At 40.0% G+C, this 25181-nt stretch overlaps 1 protein-coding gene across 1 annotated transcript in view; it reads left to right on the forward strand.

Moving 5' to 3' along the window:
• Positions 1–25181, forward strand: part of GUCY1A2 (guanylate cyclase 1 soluble subunit alpha 2) — a 168055-nt gene that overhangs the window by 12545 nt on the left and 130329 nt on the right. Inside the window, 3 exon segments of the mRNA XM_075723722.1 lie at positions 3691–3759; positions 6633–6754; positions 20066–20784. Coding sequence (XP_075579837.1) covers positions 3691–3759; positions 6633–6754; positions 20066–20784 — 910 coding nt within the window.

The raw sequence follows: 25181 nt of genomic DNA on the forward strand, positions 1-25181 counted from the left end.
AATTAGCAACCAGCTACCTCTGCATATCCCTCAGGGGTTGATATGGGGGCCAGCAGAGGACTACCAGGATGGTAAAGGGATGGAGAACGTGACATCTGAGGAGGCACTGGGGAAGCTGCGTCTGTTCAGCTTTTAAGAAAAGACAGTTTTGGGGGTATCTTGCTGCAGTCTACAGCTACCTGATGAGGGTGTGTAGAGAAGATGGAGACAGACTCTTCGTAGGCGTGCACAGCAGAAGGATGAGAGGCAAGAAAGCTGGAAGATGGGAAGTTTCAAGTCAGTATTAAAAAAAAAAATTGTCATGAGGGTGTTCAAACACTGGCGCACATCTCCCAGAGAGGTTGTGGGATTGCTGTCCTTGGAGACACTTGAAAATCAACTGGAGAAAGACCTGAGCAAACAGTTGTAACTCAAAGTACAACATGATTCTGTGATTCTGATTTTTTACAATTTATTTTGACACATTAGGGATAGCCATGGCCTGATGTCTGGATTCAGAATTAATTCAGGGAAGTCCTGTGGCCTCTGCCGTGCAAGAGATCAGTCTAAATAACTTCAGTGGTACCTTCCACCTTGTATTTCATCATTCCAGATGGAGCTTGGATATGATGGACTTGGATAATGGTTGGACTGGATGATCTTAAAGGTCTTTTCCAACCTAAATGATTCTATGATTCTATGATCTCGTATGGCAATTCTTGGATTAATTTACAGTTAACAATAGCAATACTAGCATGTCTTAATTAGAGTTGCCCTTAGAAATGTGAACTGATGTGACTATTCCTTTTGTAATGCATACCAAATATTAGTAAATCATTATAATAAAAATTATTTGTTAAAATTTACTATTTTAGGTAATAGTCACTATTTTACATTTATATGAAATCTTTCATTTTAAGTGAAGCTTTAAAACCTCTCCAGTAAATAAGCACCCCTGGGTACCTGCATGGCATAGATGTAGATTGCGGTAGAGAAGGTGCGTTGTTGTAGGCTATCTTTTATCTCCCCAAATGGCAGAAGCTATGTTTCTTGGAGAGGCTACTAGAAGAAGGTTTAGCTCTTTTGCCTCCATTCAGTCTTGCCACTGGATGCAGAAAAGAGGTGGAAATGTTTCCTGCCCACTCTCTCTCTCATAGGCAATGCTTATTCGGTAGTGGAATAAGTGGTACACCAAACTACCCTTGTAGGAGGCTATAAGCAGGTGTCATACCTCTTCTGTCCATTTGTTTAGTCATGGCCTTAGTTACAGAATTACATCTATAGCAAAATGACGTTCACCAGTGATGAAATACAGCAAACCGAGAAGGTGAGCGCAGTGGCTTTTTAGCCACGCACAGTGACATGCCATAGTAATTCTTGTCAGAAATTAGGAAAGACTTTGTGACTCCTCAGGTCAGTTTTCATACTGGCTATCAGCACATTAAATAGAGCTCTGTTTATGACCAGTGTTTTAATCGTAAATCCTATTTTTTGTCTGTACTTAATTTCTAAGATTTGATAGGAGATGCCAATGAAAAGGCGTATGAGTTTATGGGTTTGTATAAAATTGCCTGACAACAGCTAGGCACATGATTTAACTTTCAGAAGATAGAGTTAATAGTACGTGGGCTATTTTTATTTTTCATTCAGCACTGCAGGAGAAGGGAGGTCTATGAAATAAGCTCAGGACTTGGAGGTTGCTTGTATGGTCAAATCTTGAGGTATTCAGAAGGATTTTTTTCCTGGGTAAGGAGTGCAACATCTGTGTGTCAGGCATGAGAAAGGGACAGACAGTCCGTGGAGGATTGCTCAGGTGTCATGAGCTGCAAAACTTCCTGAGAAGACAAAAAGCTATTTTCCTTCCTCTTTGCTGTGGTACCAGGCATTGCTGCCTTCCATACACTTGCTGTAAAAGCACTTTGGGAGAACCAGACAGGAGATTTAATTGAACAGTCAAACATTTCTACCATTCCCTTTTTCATATCAGAGGAGTTGCTGGTGGAGTGCTAATGTTCTGTCTGTAGGGAGTGGGGCTGAGGGAAATGCTCTATGGGGATGGGAGATGGCAGCTGTCTGGACCTCTTTGCTTAAAGCCATTTTGCTTTGCCTCATTGCTAGAGTGGGAAAAGACATCTTTTCTATATGTGAAGAATGGATTTTTCTGTCTGCTGAGCACAGGAAAGCTTCTGAATCTCTATGAGAACAGGCCATGAAACATATTTGTAGCCCATCAGGCCTAAGGACTTCAATACCTGCTGTACCACTGGGAAGGGGATGGTTTTTTGATATGTGATGGTTTCATTCATATGGTGCTTCCATTTGCAAGAGAACCTATAACTTTTAATGTCTTTTAGCACAGGAAACTTAGCTCCCACAGAGAAGAGAAGTAATTATCTGATACAGAATTAACAAAAAAACCCCTCTTTCAAGGTTTACATCTATTTTGAGCTTATTTTTGTTACGTGCATGCATTTCTATGCATTTGAATTCAAAAGGGTAGATACATTCTTATAGCTTGGTATTAAAAAAGAAATTTTTACAATTGCATAAACCTAGTGCAGCCTGGTGTACACTTTTTCATTCCTGGCATCATCAAAACAGATACCTCCTTCTGCAAACTCATGGGCCATAGTAGGAGGAAAGCTCAGCTCTTGAACTGCTGAATCTGTACAGTAGTAAGCAAAATCTGAGACTTTCAAAGATGACTGTGGTTTTAGAATGAAATTCCTCTAATTAAGGGGCATTTCAACTATTACTTTCCAAAACAATTAGATGTCTTTTCCAAAACGTAGGGAAATACCAAATATCTCTAACATTTGAGTGTCCACTGCTGCGAGTCTGATCAAAATATCCCTGTGTGCCTCTGATACAGAGGGAAGAGTTATAAATCCAAATTGGATACCTTTGACCGCTGGCAGCAGGACAAAATAGACAAGTGAAAAACCTCAGATTTGGTACAAACCAGTCATTTTGGAAGAATGATGTTTTGCAATAAGTGACTTGGAAAATTCCAAAGAGAATGACATGGATTTCATATTTGCTTTATTTACCCGAAGATCTCTCATGAATTAATTCAAAATAATAGGAATAGCAGTAGTAGTAGTAAGGAAGATAAACACATATATGCACATATGTAGTTTGGTGAACACCTATTAAAATGAAATAGCATAGAAATGCTTGAAGCATGTCATGATTTTCTTTTGATGAACTTGAGTTTCCTGATAAATTAAAAGATGATTGGAGAGTCATAGCTTGTCAGGAAAGTAAGCCAAAATAAACTGTGTCTTTATAATATTCTTTAGTAGAAAATGCTCTAGGGAGCATACAAAGTTTAAAAACCCAATGCCTTTTCCTGGTGATACTTTAATCACAAAATAATAGCGTTTTCCTGGAACTATTTTAAATTAATTACTTTAAAATAGTGAGATAATTGGCGGGTGATAGTTTTTGAGAGCTAATAGTTAAGTGGCTCCTTTGTTATGCACAACTAGTCTTGTAAGCAGTATGAATTATGTCACATTGTGAAATTCCTTCCTATTTAAATGGTGAAGTAAGATATAAGGAATGTGTATTTCACATCCATTACTATGGTGGGCACCTAGAAGGTAGGAGATGAGGAGGAGTACATCTGGAGAAAAATAGTGCATTAAAAGATCATGTTAATTAAACTGTACTGCACTTGCCTCATCTTATGATTTTTTTTATTATTCTTCCACAGCCTCAGACCATTCGGCAAACTCTTCAAAGGACACTGCAGTATTTTGAGCATCAAGTTATTGGGTAAGCGTTAACGTGAGGTAGTGAAAGGTGCATGGTAATGTTTTCCTCTGTGCTTCCCAAGTCACAGCCTTGTTTGACAAGCTTTTTAATTTTTCTCACAAATTCTTAGAGGTGCTCTGGAGTACTATGAATGTTAATGATAAACTCCTGTCCAGTCCTGCTTCCATGCAACCCCATCAGAACATGAACTGCTCCACTAACATACGTAACTATATACATGTGTCCTATATAAGGAGAACAGGGAATCTTTTTGTAAAAGTATAAAATCTATTCCAATTTGCTTTTCACAGAGCCAGCTGAGAATGCTGGAAAAGTTATTTATGCTATGACCTGAGGTCCAAATCCTGCAAAATCCTGCATCAGTGCTTGTTACGTACACGCACTGTTACATACTTGCAGGTTTTTTGCAGAAGCAGGGCTGAAAGCCACCTCCAAGAGTTCATTGAGAACATTGATAGATGACTGAGGAGTAAAAAGAAAGTAATAGCAACTATCATCATGAAAACCTAAGGCATTCTCCCGTTGATTAAAATAATCTCCTTTCAACCTTTTCCTTACCTGCACAAGTATTTTCCTTACCTCCACAGGTATTTTATTGTCACAGATAACTTTTCCTAACAGAGTCAGGCTGCATGCCAATAGCCATTAATTGGCCGTGCCATATGACAAATGAAGAATGCTGTCCTCTGAATTTAATTACACAGACGTAACGAAATTTTTCTCAAGCTGTGTTGAGAGCCTTTTTAGAATTTATGACATAGTTTCAAAGCTTGGTGCACTGGAGGGAATTGTCCTTGCCTATTTCTCAATGTTTGGTTAAAAAGCACAGGGAGCCGTAGCTTGGTGGGTGATACCTGCAATACTAGCAGTCTGGCTGGCACCTGAGGGCAGCGAGGGGGCCAGTCTCGGCAGGTAGCTGTGACGTCCACCGCAGGGCAGGCAGGGGGGAGAAGCCTTCTGGCTGCTAATTCTTTCAGTTGCTGAAAAAATGGCTTGAAGTCTCATGTTAGGAGACTTCAGAGGATGAGACAGTGCCTTGAGGAAAGCATGTGTGTGATAACAATGCAGCTTTTTATTTATGGCCACATGTGGCTTAGGTGTAGTTTTTTTAATGGACAAAGTTTAAAACTGTGACGCTCTGAAAACCTCTAATTGTGACTTACAATACACTGACTCAGTTTTTTGAACATCAGTATGAGTTTGTTAAAGTAGCTTCTGTTTCTAGCAGATGTCCTATATTTGTCCTGCCCCGTGATCTTTACTTTTGGTACACAATGTGGTGGGTTCACCTGGGCCAGCTGCCAGACGCCCACCCAGCCATTCTGCTCTCTCGCCTCCCCTCCTCAACAGGACAGGGGGAAAAATAAGATGAACAAAGCTTGTGGGTCAAGATAAAGACACTCCCAACTCCTCTACCTCCTCCCACCCCGAGCGGCACAGGGGGATGGAGGTTGTGGTCAGTCCATAACAGCTCCTCTCTGCTGCTCCTTCCTCCTCATGCTTTTGCTCTGGTCTTTGTGGGTTGTCCGTGGGATGCAGGTTCCTTCAGGGCACATCCCCCTGCTCTGGCCTGGGGTCCTCCACAGGCTGCAGCATGGATATCTGCTCCACTGTTAACCTCCATGGACAATCAGCTTCCCCATGGTCTTCTCCAGGGGCTGCAGGGGAATCTCTGTGCCAGCACATGGAGCACCTCCTCGCCTCCTTCTTCATTGACCTTGGTGACTACAGGGCTGTTCCTCTCACCTCTTTTCCTCACCCCTCACACCACCACAAAGTGTTTTGCCCTTTCTTGTCTAAGATGAGCCCACTCTACCTAATACGCTTTACTCCACGTGGAGAACCAGTTTCCCTGTTGGGGGAGTAACATGATGGGCAGCTCTGAATCCTTTCTAGTCCTTTACCACAGATGCTGGCAACCCAGGTGCTGAGATTTTGCAGGCATTAACCAGATGAAAAGTTCAATCCTTAAAACTGCTATTCATGATTTATGAACTATAAGCAAAGTATGAAAGCATAACAAAACTGTTACTAAAATACTCATTAGAAAGGCTTTTCTCTGTGCATTGAGCTAAATCAATTTTATATTTTGCCAAGTGCATTATCGCTCTGCTGCAATATTTTCTTCACTTATATTCCTTCTTCTGTTGTCATTGTCACCTGCATAAAGCTTTGTTTTAAAGATAGTTTGAGCTTCTGTTCTGCTTCTGTTGAATTAAGGAAAAAATCCAGCAAAGCTAAATCAAATAGAATAATTTAGATGGTAGCTGCTTGCTGGTCAGAGCATAGCTCTGTGCCTTTCATCAGTGGTGGGATTCTTTTTAATTCTTCTTTAACAGGCTATAGCACAAACTTTATTCTTGATAGGAGAGTGAGGTGCAGCTTGACATCTTTCTGCTGAGATCTTTTCAGAAGATAATCCACAGAGAAAGCTACGTTTTACACTTGCAGTGCAATGTAATGTGATGAGGAAGATTTATTATTCTTATTAGGTAATTACCATTGCCTCATAAACATCTTGCTTGGAGTTTACTGTACAACTTTGTTTTTGACAACACCCCAGTGGGAATGACGTATAAGACAGATATGTCTGATAGCCTTCCCTCATCCCTTTGGTACTATTTTTTTCTTACACCTTCATTCTCATTACAGATAATATACTGGATTCTAGTATAATAGTTGAGATACCCAGGCTACTAACACAGTGTCATCTGTGTGTGATAATGCACGGATGGAAAGGGGGTGATAGAGGGAAGAAGAGAGAAGAGACAAGGGAGGCTAAAGGCATCCTTTACCACCACTTCTGAAAGACATTTGTTGACCTTGCATTTGTAGAAGGAGATGCTGTAACTTTTTGACTTTTTTTGTTGTAGTTACAGGGATGCGGAGAAGAACTTTCACAATATATCAAACAGATGCTCCTATACAGACTGCTCTGGCAATGAAGAAACTGAAGATGTCTCAGGAATTCTCCAGTGTACAGCTAATGTTCTTGGTATGTATTTTTTCAAGGGAATTAGTTTCCTTTAGTTAGAAAGAAAGTTTACCGACCATCTTAATACCAACAATGAACCAAGTAATTTTTGCTCCAACAAAGGAAATTTAGGATGTAGGCAGCTACATATCAGTGCACTGTTATTACATTTGTCTCCTTTTCTACATATATTTTGCGCCTTTTAGACAATCCAGAATGATTTTTCAGTGGAGTCAGTGGAGGTGTATTGTGCAATACCCAGGTTGATGTCAGTGATTAGAGAAGTCTCAAAGGCTTTGAGTCCAAATAGTTACCATATTTTTTTTATTTGCATTTTTAAATAATTGAATGCTAACTTTCAGAAACAAGTGCTAGGACAAATGCTGTCATTTGCCATCTGCTGCTTTCATGGAGTTTGTAAATGGAGAGCTGTTGCAGTTGGTTCTCTGTGGAAAAGGCCCTGGGGGTCCTGGTGGCCAGCAAGTGGGACATGGGCTAGTGGCAAGTCCTGGCAGCAAAGGTGGCCAATGGCAACCTGGGCTGTATGAACAGGGGCAGACACACAGATCGAAGGGTCTCATTATCCCCCTCTACTCCGTACTTGTTAAACCACATCTGGATTACTGAATCCAATGTTGGGAGCCCAAAACCTTAGAGAAGTTCATAAACTGGAGGGAGTTCAGTTGAGGCCACCAAGATGGTGGGGGCTGGAGCAGCTACCCTGTGTGGGGGCTGGGCTTGTTCAGCCTGGAGCAGAGATGGCTTCAAGAGGACCTAGCAGCAGCCCCCAGTGCCTATGGGGACATCCTCAAGGACAGGGAGCTGGGCTCTTTACACTGGTGCAGAGTGGGAGGGACAGAGATAGCAGGCATAAGTTGGAACAGACTGGGTATTTTTCCCTGTGAGGACAGTCAGGCAGAGGCACAGGTAGCTCAGAGAGGCAACCTGTGTGCAGTCTCTGCCCTTGAAGGTTTTTAACCCCGACTGGGTAAAGCCATGAGCAACCTGGCCTGAATGACCAGGCAACTCATGGGGTCTCTCCCAGCTTGAAAGCCTCTCTGATTCTGGCCCAGCTAACAAGAAGGAGCTGTTGATACCACGATGACATTTTTGCTAGTTGAGTACTGAGCTTTTTTTTTCTGAACTCTTCTATAGCACTCACACCACTTGGGGCTGTATTTCTTGTAATCATAGAATCATAGAATGCTTTGGGTTGGAAGGGACCTTGAGAGATCATCTAGCCCAACCCCTCTGCAGTGAGCAGGGATTGAACCTGTGAACTTGGCATTATTAGCACCGTGCTCTAACCATATCGAAACCCTCTTTGCTGTTCCATTAGAGGTCTCAGTAGGCTGCTGAGGTTGGGGTGGAAGGCACAAAGATGGCATTCTGGTTCATAAGGGAACTGGGGTTGTTTAGCCTGGAGAAGAGGAGGCTGAGGGGAGACCTTATCGCTCTCTACAACTCCCTGAAAGGAGGGTGTAGTGAGGTGGGTGTTGGTCTCTTCTCCCAAGTAGCTAGCGATAGGATGAGAGGAAATGGGCTCAAGCTGCACCAGGGGAGGTTTAGGCTGGAAATTAGGAAAAATTTCTTCACGGAAAGGGTGGTCAAGCATTGGAACAGGCTGCCCAGAGAGGTGGTGGAGTCACCATCCCTGGAAGTGTTCAAAAAACGTGTAGATGTGGCACTTGGGGACATGGTTTAGTCTAGTCTACCCTTGGTTGGTTTAGAGTGGACTTGGTAGTGTAGGTTAATGGTTGGACTGGATGATCTTAAAGGTCTTTTCCAACCTAGACGATTCTATGATTCTATGATTCTATAAGAAGTTTCCTTTGGGCTGGTAATATACAGTATAAACTTGTGACATTTTTATGGGATTATGCAGTTAGAGAGACTTTCTTCAACATGAGGCACAACACTGAAATCTGACCTTGTATGATAATGAACGATATGATTTACCTTCCATGCCAGGGCAGTGTAGCAAGGTGATATTCTGCCCACGTTGGGGTCTGGGCCATTGTATCCTGCTGACTTAAAATCCTTCGGAGGTATATGGATTGCCTGTCTGTCTTTTCTATCTCAAACTGTTAAACAGACTTGTTATGTTCTGTGAAATGGCTAACATGTTCTAGTTGAGAGATGACTCTGTTTCCCTGGCAATCAAAATGGGGTTTTTTTGGTGTCAAGTGCCTTACTCTGCAAGATGCTAGGTGCTGTCAGGGAGGTTCTGAGTGCCTTTAACTGCTGCTGAAATCCCTGGGAAGAGGTGGTACTTGGCACTTTGCACGTCTGGGTCATGGAGAGAATTTAGAACAAATTAAATTGTAAATGTGTCCAGTATTAGTTACCATTTTTTTTAATATGCATTTTAAAATAATTGAATACTAGCTCTCAGAAACAAATGCTATGAGTGATAAGGCAGGACTCATGCAAAGTAATGACTTTTCATGTTATCATATGCATATTAATATTATAAAAAAAAACTTTAGACATTCAGTACTTATTTCAACATGACACAAATTATGTGTTCTAAGAAATAGTTATGAATACCTTTTCATCTTCAGAGTGCTTTTAAATCAATATGTTAGTCTTGGTCCCTTAGCATGTCTGAGTAATGTGCAGCCCATTTTTTTCAGTGGTATTCTCACAGTGGCTATGTGTCAGGGGCAGATCAGACTGTTGGGATCACAGTGTAGGGGTTATGTCTAGACATTAATGTCTTGGGGAATGATTAAAATGGACTTTGTTGAAAATAAGCTTGCAGACACTTACTCTGGGAAAAGCTTACCTTTTAAAGAATGAATTTGAGTTCATAGCAAAAAAAAAAAAAAATTAAATGTGAGCAAAACACTAAGATAATTTAAAAGCAGTACTTCTTTCCTTCTCTTACCCTGGGAGAGGAACATAAGAGAACGGGCAGTAAAACCAGCTGCTTCTTTTTAATTGTAGTGCCTATCACAACAGGTAAATAATTAATGGAGGCTGTGTACTTAATTCTCACATAACACAGTTATTTTTCTGGTTGAATAAGGATTAGTGAGAGCTGCTTCTATGCAAGAAGGACATAACCACTGGGGTGTGTACCTAGAGCAATTGGCATTGCTGAGACAGGAGACAAGAATGAATCTGACTGTGAGGGAGGCTAGAGAAACTGTTGAACCAAATCTGGCTCTCAGTTTATTTATGTGAGTGGTAACAAGTGATGCTTGGAAGCAACCTTCTGCCCTCTTACCTTAGCCAAGTTCACAGGTTCAATCCCTGCTTACTGCAGGGGGTTGGGCTCGATGATCTCTCAAGGTCCCTTCCAACCCAAAGCATTCTATGATTCTATGATAATGCCAACATGATTCGCCTCTCCTGACCCTCTAACTGCCTCTAAAATAGTCATTTGGTATTCCTTATTCATCAGAAGACAGCAAAAGCTGAGATCATTAGTAAGCTTGGAGGACTGTGAGCAGGTGCTTCACGCCGTGGTCCTGGTGCTTACACTGCTCACAGCAAAGTGCTGACTGCAAGCTGTACGCTCAGCTTGATGCGTGTGATTTATCATGTATGAATACTGGAATTTTCCTCCTGTCAAGTCTTCACTAAAAAGTGTGACACCATCTTCCTGCAGTGGAAGGACCTGATTCTCCTCGTCTCCTTGCTAAGTTGCTCCGGCTGCAAGTCTGGACATCAATAGAGCTCTTCCTGCTTTAATCTGCTATAATTAAGGGAGCCATGTCCATCATGCTCACACACTATGAACCATGTTTGATACCAGATCAATGGCACAGCTTTCCTTGGTGGTGGCAGCTTCTGTGGCTGGAATATTTAATTTAACTTTGTATTCTTTTCAGAATAGTCCAGAAAGCTTTATGATGGACTCTGCTTTCTTTAATTGGTGTGTGCACACTTTTACAGTGTCCTTCATAAGCATATCATCTGAAGAAAAAACAAGGGATGATACATTGGAAGTTAGGAAAAAGAGAAGAGAAATCCTAGATTCTAAAGGGAGCCTTTATAAAGTTCCTAGTTTGAAATAAAGTATTTCAAAGAATAAGCACTGGTATGTTTTATCCTGTTGACACACATAATGCTTTTAGCTGGCTAGCTAAGCTGTGTTCAGAGCAGATTGGTGTTGTTAGTTTGAACTTATTTTAGAAAAAACGATAAGAAAAAGATTCCTATGATGAAGTATATTATGCGGATGACTACCACATTTCTTTATTAGGTGACTATAAATTTATGCTGAGGTATGTTAGAGAGAAAGATTGTATCTGAAGAGATTTCTTATTTGACCTTGGGAATGTTTTTATTCTTTCTGTGCCTCAATTTCCCATCTGTACAATGGAGATAACAGTTGGGGTTTTTTTTAATCCTTTAAACTGTATGTCAGTGCTGTTCAGATTTTAACCTTCTCAACGCAAAGACGTTTTCATACCATTTGTACATTCAGCATTTTGAGCAATGACAGCCAAATCTTGTTTGGGACTGCCTTTGTCCCCGTAATTTAAAATAATTTGATTTCAAGTAAGATTAGAGTGTGCGTTTTGACTTACTGCAGCTAGTCAGTGTAAAGCAGAAGATTTCCATGCAGTTGCAAGTTAAAACTTTGGCAACAGGAAAATAAGGATGAAAACTTTTTTTAATTGTTAGTCTGTAATTCCTACTGTGAGGAATATATTTTGGGACATAAAGCCTTCATGACCTGTCCTGCTCATCTGTTTTGCAGATATTCCAAGAAAGTCTGTGCTACTGAGCTTTACGAAGCAACACAGAAATTCCCAGTGTTCTTTTTTCAACCCCACTGTGTACTACTGATATATCACATGATGTTTCGCACATCCCAAATGCACAAACTAGATAAAAATTGTACAGCCTTCACCTCATGTCCTTCAAACACTCTTCTTAAACACTGCACACAATTAATGTGGTCTTTGTGGACATGAACTGTTCTTCACTCTTATTTCAATCCCTCACAAAAAAAGAACGGGCGTTTCATGGAGTTACCTGCTTTCCTTTAAATGTCACCAGTATTTCCTTTGGAGCCTTTTTGCAGCTTGCTGCGGAGCTCTGTAATCTGCCATAACTTTGATAGTAAAACTAATGAAAGGTAACTTAAATTCATAAATATCTATAAAAAAATCTTGTGCAAAATTTGCAAAGCAGAAGTAGATGTACATACTCAATCTTTAATGACATGAAAGAAATGTTGTCTTTGAAAGCCTATTTGTGTATTAGACTACAATACCTAAATTGTATGTACTGCAGCACCATGCTATACACACTGCATCAATAACACCTGCAACACCTCGGGTGCGCAGCCTGAAGTTAGAAATGCACATGTAGCATATAGTTGTTTCAACAAGGAGGCCTGGAGAAATAATTGCACCTATCTGCCTTTCCATTGCTTAGGATAGAGAAAAACATTCTCTTCCATTTTTTTATTCAAGAAATTAATTTATGCAACACAATTCTTTTTCATCTGTTATAAAAAATTGGCTCCTAAAATCTTACTACAATTTTCCTTAAAAAATGCACAGCATACATCAATGGCTGCTAAGTCAGCTCTGCATGTGGACTTAAATGTATTGCAAGAATTTTTCCTGTTAGGCATTCTTAACCCACAGGTTAATAATAACGCTTGTCCTCTTGATTTTGCTTCTGAGAGTGGTGTGAGGACTTTGTTCCTCTGTCGTTTCTAAGTGAATATCTTTTGGGGCATCTTCCATTTGGAGGATGATATGGCACAGTGGCGAGGATTCTCAAGTCCCCTGGTGATAAGTTAGGTGGAATCCCAGCCCAGAGCCCTGTCCCATCAGGGAGATAAATCATGTTTCTGGGTTCAGCCTCCCTGAGACACTGAGGAGGAGGTAGAATCCATCGTTGGTGCAGAGGTTTAGAGAGCTCTTGCTCTGGGTGACATTTGCTTGTCATTATGAAAGAAGATGTGTGCTGTAGGCTGCTTTATATAGAGCAAATCACTTCATGCTTAAATATATCTTGCAGGGCTGTTCCTTCATTTAGTGCAAAGGGCATAATTCTGTAAAACCCATTTGTTCTCTGTACATTTGTCAAAGGTGAGAATTGGTGTTTCCTTTATGAAACTAAGAAAATCTCAGCTCTTACCCATATTCTGTAGTTAAAGAGGAATAAATTTTGGATCATTCTGGTTAACTATTTAATAATAACAGCTGAGAAATACTACATTTGAAGAGGCAGGAAATACATTGAAAAGGAGATGCCAGGACAGATCTTAGCCTACAGTGAGATTAGACTAGGTGATGTAATTGGAAAAGATGGACAAAGGTTTGGCACACTGACTGCTCGGCAGGTATTTGAAAGCTGTAAATGCCTATATACTTAAAGTACATAAATTACTATCACTTTCCTCTTCCTTTGAGCTAAGAACTGAAGATAGTCATTAGAAGGCAACTAATTTAGGATACACAGCCTGATTTATAATTAAAGTTGTTGGTTCACAAATGGCGTAAAAGGAAATGGTACATGGCCCAGAGGCGATAGTAATGGATTTTAACAATACTTAGAATTCTGTCCTGGGGGGGTCTAAGCTATACACACAGGACTCCTATTATTCAGCAGATGTTACAGCACACTGGCAATACAGAAGTAATCTAAACAAAAATCACATAATTCATGTGATTTCAAAACTGAGATGAATACATCTAAATTAGGAAAAGACAAATGTTTATACCAAATGGCCTTAGACATCCCACTCTTCTCAAATCAGAGCTATTTATTGTTAGAAGGCAGATGAACTATCAGTAGATAGTGAGCAGTTTGAAGTTATGAAGTACAATAACATCTTGTAGAAGCCTATTTATAAAATAGAAGACATTCTGGGCATGATTCATTGACTAAATGTAGGTGTTTGCCATTATTTTAGGTGCTGTGGGGTATCTTGTGTGGCCTCTGTCAAACCTTCAGAAATGTGCAGGTCTCCCTTAAGTCCCATATCGTGGCAGATGTAACTACCTGTAAGTTCTTTTGTAGATGTCTTGGATGCTTTATGAAGACTCAAATAGCATTAGATTTCTATATTTAGTCAGCTGAATTGAGCCCTTTATATATGTGAGGAATTATGAGAGATGATTTTGCATTTAATGGGAAAAGTTTTTAGATTTCATTACAATTTTATTCTTTCCAAGAAGTGAAGTTCTGCTCCCTGTGTCAATTCAAAGACATATATGCTTATTTTAATGCAACAGCAAATTAAAAAACTCAGTTCTTATTGCTGTTTGATCTCTAGAGTGACATGAAACAAACTGGATCTGTCTTATTTTTAGGAATCACCAACCTAGCAATTGCAGTTTTCATTTAATAAACCCTGTGCAAATCTAAGAAGTGATGTTTCCAAGATGTGTTGGGAGACACAAAATGATGATAGTCTTGCTTCAGATGGCTTGTCTTTGCCTACAGAACTGGCTGCTACTGTAAGCACTATATGGTGAAAAAAAAGAATGTTGACTGTTCTTAACAGCTCAGCTGTGTCAGTAGTTTGGAGCAGAATCTTTTACATGTATGCTGAGCACAAGCGATCAGGTCCTCACCAAGAGGCGGTAATTATAATGATATTTCTAAGCATAATTTGTCAGAGGAGACCCTCCCTTTAAGAAGGAAAGAAAACACCTATAAAATTGGATAAAACAAGTATTATAGGTGAACAAGTGTAAGGAATTCTTTTTAACAATAATTCTAATTTATTTTCTGAAATCTTGAAAGATATGCAGGCCCTGTATGGCACTGTAAGAGAAGTGTGGTAAAAATTTTACAATTGTGTCAAAACCATATGTAAAGGCATAAAATGATGTTATTGTATTTATACGAAACCCGCTAAAAAAGGTTATATAAAAATATGTGGATTCCCAGGATGATAGAAATTCACCATCATAATGAAGTAAGATCAAAGTCTTTTATACAGTATTTAGATCCTGTACTAGGCTCACTTACAAGCCAAATGTTTCATCTAATGTACCTTCAGCATTAGCCTGTACACATCAAAACCTTTTTTATTAAGAGAATAAACATTGCTTTCCTTACCATCATAAACTATGCTTTGGAATTCTGAACTGCCACCTGGCTTTCTGTCCAAAAGCCTGTTTAAGGAAAAGATCTTATTCACGTGAAAAATCTACTAATCCAAAAAACATTTAAGAGGTATTTGCTATAATTGAAGGTGGCAAATTCTGCTTCTGTCCACAGTATGAGTTCTGGAATTGCATATTGAATTGTCCCATCCCCTTAATATTTGACATTTATAGATTCTTAATCAGTATCCTAGAAAATTCTATGCCAAGGGCATCAGATGCTGGCCACTCTGCAGCCATTGTCTCCATGATTTACTTTAAGGACGCACTGGATGGCTTGTAACTGCTTCTGCATGCTGTGCAAGTTAATGGACTACTTTGATACTTTTATCACATAGTTCATCTTCTATTTGTTTCTGAAGAGCCTATGATTTGTGATTTTCTTTATGGGAACAGATTCCTATCTCATTTCTCCACTTAGTCATGTACAAAATACTTAGAAATACTGTATTATTTCCTTGACGTTTTGTAGTGGGTTCACAGTTTACAGGAACTGCTGAAAAGAAAATGAAGGACCTTTTACTAGGATGTTATTACAGGATGAAGTCATCTCTTTCTGCTCCAGTTCAGTGAAATACTTAATTTGTACTTTGAGCCTATGCTTAAAGACTTTGGTAATTTTGGATCTGGCTCACAAGTATAGGATCTCTTCTCTAAATGTCTTTGAGACACATTTTCAAAGGATAATAATAGAATTTATATAGTACTTTTGTCATAGATCCCACAGTGCTTTGTAATGGAGGCCCAGAGCAATATCTTCATTCTACGGTTGCTTTGCCTCAATTGCCTTCTACAATGTGCGTATTTAATTTCTCTCCAGTATGGGCTAGAATAAAAACTACTAAGGAAAAAAACTTAGTAAAGTTAAGACGTGATTTGTCCTCTTGAAGAAGTGGATTAAGCAGTAGTAACACAGTAGATCACTTTCCAAGAGGAAAGTAAATTGAGACTGATGAATTTTTAGAATTTCATTCAGTATAGTAGTAGTAGAAGGTTGGTAAATAGCAGAAGCTCAAAATAACAAATGGCTTCACTTGGGTAACAGCAGAGAGTGTTGGGATGAATTTTGGTTTGTTTTGTATCACTACTGTTCAGTGAAGTTTCTTGGTGAAACTACAGGAGACTTTTTCCTACTTACTGATTGCAAGCTAGTGCCCATTATGAAGCCCTATCTATGGTTGTCGGGGTCACTCATGAGGCAATATGGGTGCACTGTGGCCTCTGCACATGGAAGTGCTAGGCATGCATACAGGTTTCTAATACTATTTTTTTCTGGGCAGCTGAATGAAAATTTTGATTAGACGTCCGTAGTGAAAAAGAAAAAATGGAAATACCAGCTTTTCAGAAAGGAATAGCAAATCATCGGTTTTGATGAGCAGAAGTTGACTCACATTCTCAGCACCACCTTCAATTTGAATTATTCCACTGCAAAATCAAAATGAAAACAAAATGAAGATGCTGAGAAAGAATTTAATGTGAGACAAATTTGAAAAGATTAGATTATTTATGCAGATGTATAACCTGAAGGTTATAAAGACGATTATTTTGATGAATTTATTTGTCTTTTCTCAAAATAAAAGAAAAAACAAAGGAAATACTGAATACGCTGGAATTGTAAATCATACCGAATGTAATTTTTAAAGATTAGCCTGTGGAAGTCTCCAAATGTAGTAAAGTATGCACTATAGAGACAATGAGTTCTGGGAATTTTTTTAACAAGCAGGTGTTTCTGTGTGTAATAAAACTATCTCTAGATCTGGTAGTTCCATCCATTTCAGTGAATAAGCCAAACATCTACTGTAGCAGTTATGGGGGAGCTTCCTCAAAACCATGTTTCTTCATGATTTGCCGTCAGATTTTACAGTTTTTCTACAGCATCTGATACCAGTCACTGCTGAGAGAAGATCTCAGAGCAGCTGACGAGCGATCTGATGCAGTCTGGCATTTTCTCTCCTTGTGATGATGATGGTCATTTCTATTGTCTCTTGAAAGCAAAACATACCCAATAAGTATAGAGGAAGGGGTAGGGAGAAACTGCAGAAGATATTCAAAGATTGGGATCATTTATATGGTAGTAAATGAAAAGGTTATGATGAAATATATAGAGAGTTAATGTTAGGGAAGTGTGTGCTTCTGTTAATCATTTGTTTCAATAGGAGAGGCAGGAATAAGTCAGTAAAAATACAGATTAAGTATTCTGTGCAATTTCATGCAAGTACATCACTGAAGCCAAGAGCTTCGTTGGAATACAGAAAAAAAAATAGTGTGTGTGCGCGTGTGTGTGCGTGTGTGCGCGTGTGTGCGTGTGTGTGCGTGTGTGTGTTTGTATAATAGGAATTTAAATAAATATTTTTGATTTAAAGAAAAGCCATCATGCTTCAAGCCAAAATTGACCTCTTACTGGTGAGGCTTAGGAAGAAACTTCCCTGATACCTACGTCATACTTGTTTGTTTTAGAAGGCTGTTTGACTTACTTTGATTTTCTCAGTATCTCATAGTGTCTATTATTAGAGAGAAAATTCCCGACTAAGACAGACCAGCAGTTGGGTTGAGTTTGGGCATATCCATTTTTCAATTCTGAGCTAATCTAATTTTCTGCTGGTACTGTGTGTAACTCAATTCAAAGCTAAAATGTTTTTAAAAGTAGTGGCACGTCCTCGAGCCAGGTCATTGACCTGAATTTCACAGTATAATTCATGTTGCTTGGAGTCAGTACGTTGTGTTCAGATTGAGCAGCCAGTCCTCCAGGGCGGACAAGAAGACCAGTCTAAGAAAATCAGCAAAACCTTAGGCTGAATACTAAGATACAACTCCTGTTAACGATAATGAGACAAGGCTTACATATGTAGCAGTAAAGTACACGAGTGATCAGTTGTGCATATCCTGTTCTCAGTTAGTGGCGCCAGGGCAACTCATTTTTACTGTAATTTTATACTTTAAAGACAGCCCACCTATGCTATCAGTTTGGGCAGCTTTGTGGGGTGTTACATAGTTCTATAACAGTGTTTGGTCATTTGCACAAATAGCCCAGGGGTTTCTGATACCTTCCTGTTCCCATACTTTCAGGGCTTCTGCAATCTTACAGCTGTGGGTGCCCCTGCTAAACTGCTCTCTGTTACGCACAGACTTCTAAAGCAACTCGCAGTTCACTCTACAGAACAATGAGATTTGAAAGTATGCATATGTAGTTGCGTATACATAAAATATAATTTCTTAACGCCTTGCTATTAATATGCATTTATGCCAATGTTATTGGTATGGGTTAGAATTTAATTCTTTTTGGGTTATAGTGAGTATTTTTATGGATGATATTGCAATACTGTGTTATGCAGACATAGTGGTAATGAGTCAGGAATTGGCACACTGTCCTCTGAGTCAGGATATTAGGGGGCATTGTGTACCAGAGGTACTTTCTTCTGGCTTAGCCGCAGACCTGACCATCTGTGGTCATAAAAGATCCTGGGAATATTTTTGTAATAACCTAGTTTAGTGACCAGATTTGATTATGAGTAATAGCATTTGAATGAACTTTCCCAAATTATTACTATTACTTCTTTCATAAAATATGCTTGGTCATGTTGTCATGTTGTCCTGTTTATATATGTAGTTATATGCATTTTAATCTGCTATTAATCATATCGAAGGCCCAGAGAAAACTATTGTTGCAGATGGTTTGCAAAGCTGTGGAACGCTCAGATCGCTTGTGAATATTGATTGTTGTAATTATGCCTGTGTGCATAGGCAGTTCAGAGACTGCCTTGAGATGATTAAAGGTTATTGTCTGCAAACAACAGATGAATGACTTCCTCTGTCCCCTGTTACACCTCTTGGGCATGAAAGTCACTAATCACACTGTTCTTCCAAATTTAAAAGCCTACAAGCAATCTAAACAAACAGTGGGAAGTTTGGTGATCCACTGGGATCTTATCAATGTTATAAAGCATGCTGAATACGTATTAAAATAAAGATCCTGTAGTGCCCTTAGGAAATAAGTAACTGCCCTTCATTTCTGTTAGAAGTCAACATAAATTTTAAGGTGTTTGACTGTGTCACTGAAATTTGATATATTTCAATACAGTGGAGGAAATATATTGTTAATTCCTATATTAATTTCCTTTGAAAACTCTCGATGGATATTTGTGATTCACATACAGCCGATTCATACTTCTTTTTCTTCTATTACAGCTTAGAACAATACAAACATATCTGACAAATTTTGTAACTCTGCTATGTGATTGTATACAGATGAGAGTTAACAGAGCATGTCTTCCCTAAAATAAGACAGAGGAAAATGTTTAATAACTGTCTCAAAATTATTTTTCTAGGTTATCCTTAAAGTGGTAAATAACAAACAGGAGTAGGATTTGATACACATTTGTATCCAGGGGCTTCTATCACTGATACGTTTTCATCTCTTCAGCAACACCGGCCTTACCACCTCTGTAAATCAAAACCTTTTGAATTTCTGTGATGGAGACTTGATGTGACATTGTGAGATATCACAGAGCTGTCCCATCTACTAGCAGTTTAGATTGCTCTAAGAGGCAGGGTTTTTTTTTAAGATGGGTGAGTGCAGAAGCCTAAAATAGAAAGGCTTTGCTCTCCTTTGCAGGCAACAAAAAAGAAGTAATTATTCCTTTGTATCTTCTGGCAGTGCCCAATAGCTGTAATGAGAAAAGTATTTTGTCTGAAAAAAATCCCCAAACCCACAGCCCCCCTCCCTCAGCTACTGAAGTGTCACCTGGCTGCAGGGCTTGACTTTCCGTATTGAAAGCCAAAGGCCTGACTTTGAGCTTATTCTTCAAGCTGGTAAGAGCTGGATCCCTCGCAGAGGCAGTGAACAGAGGGGCTACAAAAGCAGAAGCCTTGTTTGGGGCTAGGTCAACAACAGAAGGGATGCACCCGTGGCTGGGTGCATTCGTGCAGCGGACTGCACGTGACGTGCAAAAGTCAGGGAAATGATAATGTATTCTGGCTGGGAAGAGGAGACAGGCAAGTGTAAATCCCACAAGTAGCTGGTTGCGGCAGCGCGCTGAAAGCATGAGGACTTAAAATGACAGGCAAAAAATGGCTTCTAGGGTTATTCCCAACCACCAGAGCAAACAGAAGTCCCACGGGTAGGTATCCAGTGATAAAGCCACTCTCAATGACTTGGAAAAATACTGGGCAATAGAGAACAAAGGGAAAATGTGGCACAGTGGCAATGTTATGTTGCTGATATCAGTGTCTCATTGTCCTGTAGGTTTGAAGTTTGAGGAAATGCAAGAAAAGTTTGGGGAGGAATTCTTCAATATCTGCTTTGATGAGAATGAGAGAGTTCTTCGAGCTGTCGGTGGGACCCTTCAGGACTTCTTCAATGGCTTTGATGCTTTGCTGGAGCACATTAGAACTTCATTTGGAAGACAGGCCACCCTGGAATCCCCTTCTTTCCTATGCAAAGAGCTCCCTGAAGGCAATCTCATGCTTCATTACTTTCACCCACATCAGATTGTGGGATTAGCAATGATGGGAATGATAAAAGCAGCAGCAAAGAAGATTTACCACTTGGAAGTGGAAGTAGAACAGGTCACTAATGATAAGTTGTGTTCAGAGGGGACGAACCCAGGTAACTGCAGCTGTCTGACTTTCCTTATCAAAGAACATGAAAATGCAAATATCACAAAAGCACTTCCACCGGGAACTTCCCAGTCCCCCTTAGACCTGAGGATTAGCATCAGCACCTTCTGCAGAGCTTTCCCCTTTCACCTGATGTTTGATCCAAACATGCTGGTTCTCCAGCTTGGAGAAGGTCTTAGGAAGCAGCTCAGATGTGACACTCATAAAACTCTGAAATTCCAAGACTGCTTCGACATAGTTTCTCCTAAAATCAGTGCCACATTTGAACGAGTTCTCCTGAGATTGTCTACTCCCTTTGTCATCCGGACCAAACTTGAGGATTCTGGCTCTGAAAAGAAAGATAAGGTAAGAACATTAATTTGGAAGGGGATGTGTGTATATGTGTGCAATGGGAGAGAATTATTTATTCAGAGAGAAGCAGCTCAAGTCCTGTGTACTCTGGAAAGCTCACTTATGCCTTGCAAACAGGGGCTAAGTGGTATTCCCCAGCCAAGTGAATGTTTTCCTAAATTATTTATAAGCTTTGCCTGTGATGTTTTAGCAAATCGTGACATTGCCATTCAGAAAATTCTGTGCTGTGGAGTTGAATAGTGCAGTTTAAATCAAAAGGGTGAGGAATTTCGCAAAATGCCCATATCTAATCCTTAATTTCACTCCAGATATATTATAACAATAATAGTTGTTAAGCCATTTAGTAGGGAATAGCTTTCAGTATGTTTTATGAAAGACTCTCACTGCAGGGTTCACACTGCCACTTTATTATACCCTATTTCCCTATTTCGAAATGCTGCTTTCCTCTGTGTTTCTTCTTATCTTCCACCCTGCAGTCAAGGGAACCACAGCTGTAAGTGGTACCAAGTATCACACCAGTTTTAATGCTTTCCAGTCATTTAAATAGGCACTTGCCCTCCTACATTGCCTCTTCCCTCTGTTTTAGAAGAGAGCTACGAGCTACTTTAACTAGTGAGCCCTTTGTCAAGTTCAGCGCATCCCAGGTGACTTAGGTGAGAACACGTCTTCCAGAGTGGACCTCTCCAAGGGTTGGATGGAGTTTGTCTCATTGAATATCCTTGAATTATGGGAAGGATTTTTGGTGTGAAATTGGGTTCCAGCTTTATGCACCGAAGTGCTTATACTTAATGCTTACATTGAAAGCCTATGCGTGGGTGCCTTGGAAATACTGCTGCCCTAAGTGAAGGAATTATTGATTTCAGGGTTTTTAAGAGATAGCACCCAAGAACAGTCAATTTCAATCACACTGGATTCTTAGACACCTAAGTTCTGCTTAGGTGCCACATTTACAATTTAGGTGGTCTGGATATAGCTTGAGAAACTCCGCCTCTGTTTTGTTACCTACACTGGGCCAGAGTTTCAGAAAGACCCCTGTGGTAGCTGCATATTGACTTCTGGGTTCTTTTCAAAATATAGCCACTTCTGACAGCAGCAATGTTTCCAGCTCCTCTTTGGCTCTGGTCTTTGGCACCATTAAACATGTTTCTGCTGCATCTTCCCCAGAAACAAAATGTTTCCCCCGAGAGAAGCAAACTAGTGCTTCTCATTTTGTGTGAATTGATGTAATTCAACCTATTTAAAACCAAAAGGGAGTTTATTTTTCAGAACCTCTCCTCAAAGTCACCCTAGCCTTTAATTACGAAAAGGAAATGTTGTGTGAAAAGTTTGGAGGTGTTGGCTCTGAGCTACCTTTCGGCACAATTGTTTCTCCTTTGAAAGAGACTTGTGCCGTGCTCCTTCCTCCCTCGGAGCCTGCCCATCCCTCTCAGGCACCTTTCCCTGCCCTGGGACAGAGTCACAGCCCTTTGACCATCTTCTGCTCTTCACGAATCTGCTGTAAATCACTCTGAAGAGGAAGAAGGTTTCAGGGACGGGGTCGGGGGGATAGACGGACACGACTTTTAAAACTTTCTTCCCTATCTAATTACAAGTTAGACAAAACATTCTCTTAGCTGGGCAGGTTTCATGCACTTGTGGCTTGCTCATAGCAGATGTGGCAGGGAGTGGAGCTTGCTGGAGGCAGGTTTGAGCAGCCAGTTTGTGAAGGAACTCTCATTTGAAAAGCTTGTTCTGTACCGTCAAGCCGTGCAGCTCTGAGTGCATCTTTGTGTCATTGCTGTTTGTACCATGTGTCATTACAGGTGGGTAATGGATCAAATCAGTGGTGGGCCCAGCTACCACCACTCGAGAGAGTGACCCTCTCTGTCTTGAAGTCATGTGTAGAGTCAGACCCTGAACAAGTGTCAGCACTAGCACCACAGTAGCAACTCAAATTTTCTTGAGAAGCGGGTGGAAGGGAGTGGCAATAAAGGCAATCCTTTGTCTGCCAGCAGTTAGGAGAAAAATTGTGTCTTGAACAGCAAGGTGTAAATGGGAGAGAAAATGGTGGTGGTGAAGTGCAGGGGTCCTGAGGCAAATGCTGTGCTGCAGGCATGGGAATTAATTTGAGAACGTCAGTTTGGCTGAAGAGGTATTTTCTTCTGACTCACCCATTTTATAAGCACTTTCCAAAGGTTTCTGTTTCTGAGTAGCTAAACGAAGCTTTGTGAGTAGTTAAACAAAGCTCAGCATGTGATGTGTTTTGCTAGATACTCCCTTTTTCCAAAACGGAAGGTTGCACAGATTCAGAGATTGTGATGGTCTTGCTTACATAGCTTTTGAGAGGAGCGACATGGCAGTAACTGTTATGTCATGCTCACGTCCTTAATATCTCCTGGATGAAACAGACTGAGCCTTGGGAACTGCATGCTGTATTATTTTCCCAGAGCTCATGTCACTCATGTAGCGCAGTTTGGAATTCATTTCAATTTGCCAACACTTGTTTGGAAGTTGGATATTAGGCAGGTAGATCAGTGGCTGTAAGCATGACCCCACTTAAAAGTTGGCAGTAACTGACTTAGGTATTTCCCTATTTCTCTGTTACACACTTCTATTCAGTTCATACCAGAATTGCATCCCACTTATAGCTATTTATTTTTTTTTTTAGAAAATTCTGACTCTGCAATAACCTTAGTGCTTTTCAGACTTGGTTACTTTAAATGACAGTTGAAGGGATGTGACCCAGACAACTCTGCTGCAGTTTTGAAGCTGTTCAGATGTCTCAGTGGTTCCGCAAGAAATAAAAAATGTTTTAAAAGGCTTTGCGATGAACAGAAGACCTTTCAGCCTCTCTTCGGAGCACTTTTATCTTCATTTCAATACATAAATTAGATCTTCTTTCAGGCTTGCAGTGAGAAAGACAAAATAAAACAGTTTTCATTTAGTCCTGGCACCAGTTCTGCGTTCAGATGAAAGTAAGTCACAAATCATAGTGTTTCCCTAACTCAGCACCCAGAAGCAAATTAAAATAACCACCTATCCTGACTTTCAGGGTGCTTAGTGCTTGACCCATGTATGCAAAGGCTCATTTGTGTGCTTTGATTTACTGGGATTTGAATCACTGGAATAAATGACTTGGCTTTATAATGCTATCCTAAATATCTGATGTAAGGCCTGTGAGGTCTGGGTCATAGGTAGCACTTTCTGTGGAGATGAACAGCTTCATGCATCAATGCATCGATATCTCAGCAAAGTTCTGTTAATTTGTTATGTCACCAGCTGTTCCTTGGAGCTTTGAACATTTACAGGATCCCATTGTTGTAGGGACCAAACAGGAAAAAGAAGCCCCACCCAAAGAACGTTGACTCTATAGCTTTAATCCCAATTTTCAACACCATCCATACTTCTGGGTCATAATTCTAATGTTTTGATGTTTGCTTGGGGGATATTTCAGTCTCCATTATACAATGGATACATGTGGACAATGCAAGCATTTATTCCGCAAAACAGCAATTGTATAAATTTATAAGGTCAGCAGTCTCACTGATTTTACCTGAAGTTATCATAAGTTTGCAACTAAACACACTTGTAAGTCTGTTACAGACTAACAGTCTGTTAACAACTAAATTGTACAAACTAATCCAGAACAACACAGGATGTGATGGTTTGCTTCCATTCTTTCTTCCCTCCCTCCTTCTGTCCTTCCATTTTTTTTTTTTTTTTCTGCAGTGATCAAGGTATCTACACTGATGCTTTAGGTTTCTTCTTGGTTATTTGGCACATTTGAAATTGTCTATATGAACAATTATGACTGCCTTTAGATTAGGTTTCCTGGTATGCACGCAGCTCTTTAGATGTGTAAAAGCTGAATGTGATCGGCCTCTGAGGTTTCCAGTTTTCCCATGCAGCTAAATTCTTGTTATTGTTTGTTGTTTATAGTATGGTACTAGTACTACCCCGATGCTGAAGAGAGCATTAGGACCCTGTTGCTCTACTTCTTGTACAAACATTCTGTTGTTTTTCACATTTCACACTAATTCTTATTCAGGGTTTTTTTGTGTTTAATTGGAGAGCTTCACGTGCATGCAGTCAGATTTTCCAAATTTTGGGTATTATCCCTAAATAAGAAGATCACAAATACTGCTGTTTCACCTCTCTAAGGAAACTCATTCTACACCTCTCTCTCTGGGAGCAATTATTGCAACAATCAAAAATACATTTATTGTGGCAATTAACCATTTGGGATTGATTGCTTGTAGCTTCACACATGGTTAATACAACTGTACTCCACAAGAGTTTAATGAAAGTTAGTGGAGTCACATGGAATAAGATATAATTTAAATTGAGAGGACTGGGTCTAAACTTGTCTGCTGGGGTGTTCTGAAGCCCCCATCAAGCCCATCCACTGAGGT

The sequence above is a fragment of the Pelecanus crispus genome, chromosome 1 (genome assembly GCF_030463565.1).
Source record: "Pelecanus crispus isolate bPelCri1 chromosome 1, bPelCri1.pri, whole genome shotgun sequence".
In the NCBI taxonomy this organism is placed as follows: Eukaryota; Metazoa; Chordata; class Aves; order Pelecaniformes; family Pelecanidae; genus Pelecanus; species Pelecanus crispus.